At 36.3% G+C, this 5,164-nt stretch overlaps 1 protein-coding gene across 1 annotated transcript in view; it reads left to right on the plus strand.

Annotated features, from left to right (window-relative positions):
* The window catches only part of ctnna2 (catenin (cadherin-associated protein), alpha 2), a 286,505-nt gene that overhangs the window by 242,026 nt on the left and 39,315 nt on the right, over nucleotides 1–5,164 (plus strand). The window contains exon 10 of the mRNA XM_014007865.1: nucleotides 3,619–3,711. Coding sequence (XP_013863319.1) covers nucleotides 3,619–3,711 — 93 coding nt within the window. The remainder of the gene's footprint in view (nucleotides 1–3,618; nucleotides 3,712–5,164) is intronic.

Raw genomic sequence — 5,164 nt, forward strand, 5'->3', positions numbered from 1 at the left:
TAAATAAATAAATAAATAAATAAATAAATAAAACTATTACAATCTGAACTTCTTCCAGTTACTCAGCTCCATTTCAGTTATTTAAATAGCTTACATGTGGATGCCCATCTCTCCAACTGCCATGGAAACCTTCATCAAGTTGRAATTGAAGTGATTATCCAAGGCAGAGCTAAAGGACAGAATCAATAGTTCTTTGTTCTGAGCTAAAATGAAGAATGGCCGTTCAGCAGGGATCTCTCTCTCACACACACATACTAACACAAACACCCACACATTCATTTGCCTCTTAGAATTTCCTACTCTGTTCCAACATCTCTGACCATCTCAGCGTTAGGCTTGCATTGTGTAGTCTCCGACCTTGTGTTTTTTTTTTTCTTCACTATTTAGGAAAAATAAATAGATAAACACCCAGTGGAGAAGGGTGTTCCTTAGATAATTACAATTAGTAACTTTGGTTGGATTTTGCATTGTTGGCCCTGGCCTTGCTCTTTGTGTTGGGTAACAGGGAGTGGGAGTAGGCCTGTTGGGCATGTTTCCAGCTTCCAGAGAGCCCTCTGCCCCTTTGTCTCACATGAGACTCTGCAGCAGTCAGAGGGCTGAGCAGAGCCAGAGTTGGAAAAATGCTTAAGTGAAAAAAGTCACAAAAGAAAGACACAATTTCTCTTGATCGAGTAGTGCATTTTGACTTAATTTGAGATAATTCTAAATGGAGAAAAGGTGTAGCACTTATGTCCTTCTTGGAAGCGTGATATTTCATATGAGTATAACAAATATCACATAAACACATTTCCAATAAAAAAAAAATACTCTGTGATTTCAGGTTCAGTACATAAAAATTGCACAAAGTTGCACAGCAATTTAAAATCTTGCATCATAAATGGAAATGCATTCATTTATCACCTCACATGCATTACACTGGAGAAAAGACACAAGTGGAAGTCACATACAGTTTAAATATTTTTTTCTTTTTAAGCAAAGACAAGGAAAGCAGTCTGCCAGATGCTGTCCGCTGAAGTAAAAATAAGCAAACAGTGCTTACGGTTTCAACTGCCCACTCATTTTTACCTCATTAATTTACATTTTACTTTGCAAAGACAAAAAGAAACTTGCAACGAGGTCATAACTTAATAGATTTGCAGAACGTCTGTTTCACCCACACGGAGGTAAAACAGTTACTGAAAACATGGAATTATGTAAATAAACTTTGTATGGTTCTCAAACATCTGCAAACAGCCACTCAGGTTTGTGCGACGCTAACTCCACTCGCACTCTGCATTCCACTCTCTTACACACGCCACTTTACACTCGTGCACACCATGCCTCGCACAAAGGACTGTAATCCATCAATGTGCTCATTGCTGTCATGAGTAAAGAGACAGAGCTCTAAGCAAGAGTCCTCTAAAACAAATTTGATTTACCTCCGCTTCTCTCAAACAGTGACATGTGAGCACTAGAAGTGCTAACACAAACTGGCACCTTTCGCTGCCAACGGGCATGTGCCTATTTAGTTCAGTTTCAGAGCTGGGGCTCATCCTGCAATCTGATTTGTTTGGAACTGGGATTGGATTATGAAGAGTTTAAAGTTATGACAATTAGCTGTGAGTGGCAGGGATATGGAGGAGAAATGTGCTGAGAGTGTGTTCCAGACATGAAGACTGAAGGAGCTGTTCTGGTTTAGAATAAGTTACACATTCAATGTGTTCCACCTTTGTAAAATTACTCAACCAATTTGTACTGTATATTGCATCCAGAGAGCATACAACAGACTGTTCACATTTCCTCATGTGTGATTAATCAGTTTAGAGTGTTAACTGTTGTATTTATTTCATGTAGCTAAAATTAGCTCATTAAAGAGCTTGAAAATGAGCTGGGATAAGCTGCTACATGTGTTTTTCTAAGAGTTGTGTCAGATTAGACACATTATCTGTGTTAACTTTACATTTACATAAAACAGTCAAACCAAGATTTTTTTTTATTTATGTATAATAATAAAAACCATCTAACACATTCATCATGTTATAAAGCATCCTATCAGCACCACTGAAGTCTCACAGTGACTTAAACATAGTAATCGTTTATCAGAACAAACTGGAAATGTTATCTTAATGAGTTCAGCTTCCACTTTAGACGTTCTGTGAACCTGGTCATTTTGCATCTTAATAAATCCAATTATCTTTATTTCTCCAGCTGAAGGTTACATAATAACCTGTGAAATTATTCTCTACTACATCACAAACATTCCTGGCACAGACTGTCATTACATTGATTCGGTGTTAGGTCTGAAAAACTGTGTCTGCTTATTTTTTTTAAATGTCTCTGCACAAAATAAAAATGACTGGAACTCTGCACAGATGTGAATGCAAAATGTTGTGTTCTGTAATTCTAACAAAACTGTTACACTCTGTCTCTAGTAAGTGATTAATTGCAGAAAATGGATACATTATTAAAACAAATATGCAGATCTTTTAAATAGGTTTTTGAAGAAAGTGTCCAATATGTCTTATTTAAAGTAGATAGCTCTTTAAATGTAATTTGTTTATAGAAACTTATTTGAATGATGTTCAAATTGAGACAACTATTAGTWTGAGCTTAACAAAAACCAAAAAAAGGATTTATTTGGTTTTAAAACAATTCCCATCTTCAATATTTTTAGAGGCTTATCTGAATGCTGTTTTAAAAACTGTTCCCTTTTTTTTTTCCAAACAAGCACTTGTGCTTAACCATAAAGGCAATCGTTTTGACTGTTAAGTCTCAAAGTSGTTCTGCTTTTCAATCCATACCTCCCACATAAAATCATATCTTCTGTCACACTTGTTATAGACTGCATTCTGAATAATATAATGCCTTTAGGAATAAGAAAGTATCAGTTGAAGAAAAATGTTATTCACTGATGCAATGTTTGCTTCAAACAAATGATCCTTTCCATAGAACAATGCTCAAATAATGCTGATTACTGTTGTGACCCTAACAACTTATGACCTGTCTTGTGTTCCCAAAATCCTGGAATTACTAGTCAGTTCACATCTGTGTTCCTTCTGTAGAGAACAGTGAGAATTTTAGGCAGCTTGTAGCTGCTTTACTGCTACATCCAACATTGTTGGTGGTATTTTGAAGCACTGTGCTGTGATCTGTTTTGATTTATTCACGGCATAATATCCCATGTTGTTGCTCACAAATGGTTTGGATTGCATTTCAACTATAAAGACCTGCTGTTTTTTATCATTTATTGTACACACACAACTACCTTTTTTTTCCCTAAAATATTACATTTAACATTTTATGTTGACATTATTAACTATTGGCCCTAAGAAATTAAAGCTATGATTTCTCAAACTTACAGAATGTGTTCATAAAAAAATGTTTCCAAATTATATATAAATATAAAATAACTTGAGTTTTRCATGTCTTATTYGAACTGATATTATTTTCAGCTGTAATTTCAGTTTCATATAAAATATTTGAMCTTTTRTGGTAGAAACAAATTCAATGCATAGGGRTGTTGAATAAAAATAAAATCCACAATTTTCTGTCCAAAATGTGGGAGTAAGTATACGAATTTTCAAGTGTCCAGGTTCTGGTTTTAATAAGGATTYGTCTTTTTTTGCTTGCAACATTCAGGTGGCTAACTTGGCTTGCTCCATTTCCAACAATGAGGAGGGTGTGAAGTTGGTGCGGATGGCAGCCACCCAAATTGACAGCCTATGCCCACAGGTGAGCGCTTTAAAAACAACACAATAATAACCATGTTTTTGGTGATTAGCCCTCTTTTGCTTCTCAAATTAACAAAGCTGAAACTTTTTCCTTTAAAATTTGGAATGGCTTGACATGGCATGGAAAACAAAGACTATTTTACAGAATCTGAGGAAAAGCTCTAAATGTTGTGTAGGAGGAACTTGCAGCATAGTTTCTCAGAGCGCACACAAAGGAGAATGGTGAAACCGATCRCTTATTTCCAAGGTTAACTGTAGACTTTATTCACACGGGACACAACACAGTAACAGAAAGGAGAAATGGAGAAAGGAGGCTGAAGTTAAAATTCAAACTCTAATGTGAGCGTTCCGCTATTTAAACCCGCTGAAACCCACTAACTTCGAAAACTTGGGGAAGAATCGTCTCCTGATGCCCCTCAGCTATGCTCAACAGAGACAGATTAAAAAACATAATAGGCACAGACTTTGCGACTGGGGAAGGAGGAACAAAAAGGAAATAGAACAAAGAAACTTTTTTTTCCCATCTGTTCTCAGTCAGTTTAAACCAGACCTCTTATTTTTGGATGCACAAAACACAACACATACTAATTCAACAACTGCTGTGTCTAGGGTGATATTTGGTCTTATCATTCCAGCAATACATTATTTATGTAGTTTTGGGATCACTCGCTAAGCCTTTTTACTATCTCTCCAACCACCAGGCCACAGCACACACTGATTGCTATCATGTCTAAGAACATGAAACCAAATTAGTCTTACTCGAATCCCGATGAGCTGAGCCACTGTGCTGTTGATGCCCCACTAGACCTCTCATAGAGTCAGTGAGTTACTCCTGATTTCACATTGCCAACTGTGCACAGAGCTTGTTGTATCATTTATGTTAACAAACAGATGCAGCCATGAGCTAAACCAGATTACTTTGCTAACATGATCTCAATCAAGCTGGGCTCCTCATGCACAAGTGTTGCCACAGGCGCTTATTAGATGAGACCTACCCACCTGCAGCTCAACATCCAATAATAAATAACCGGTGACTGTAGCACTTACTGACAGAGCTCTACAGAAACAAACAAATTCAACAGTTAGAATGAATTGTGAATTGTGACTGTGTTCACAAAAGTGTGATGAATTTAAGGTTTGACAGCTTGTTTCATCAACTTTTTAAACAAAAAGAAATCCAACACACACATTTGCCAAACTATAATCAGTTCACTAAATATCATTTTGAGCAGTATTAGTAAAAAGAATTATTGCAGAGCTGATAAAAAGCCTTACAGTTCCTAAGCTGTCATTCATGCTGTCAGTGTTTCCTCTATTCATAAAGATTTGTGAAATATACAATCATTATAGAAAAATAAAACATTCTGTGGAACTTATGAATCATAAAGTGACTCACAAAGCCAACGTTTTGTGCATGAATGTGTTCTAACTTTCAGTGAGCCACAATTATGCAG

The sequence above is a fragment of the Austrofundulus limnaeus genome, unplaced genomic scaffold (genome assembly GCF_001266775.1).
Source record: "Austrofundulus limnaeus strain Quisiro unplaced genomic scaffold, Austrofundulus_limnaeus-1.0 Scaffold45, whole genome shotgun sequence".
NCBI lineage: Eukaryota > Metazoa > Chordata > Actinopteri > Cyprinodontiformes > Rivulidae > Austrofundulus > Austrofundulus limnaeus.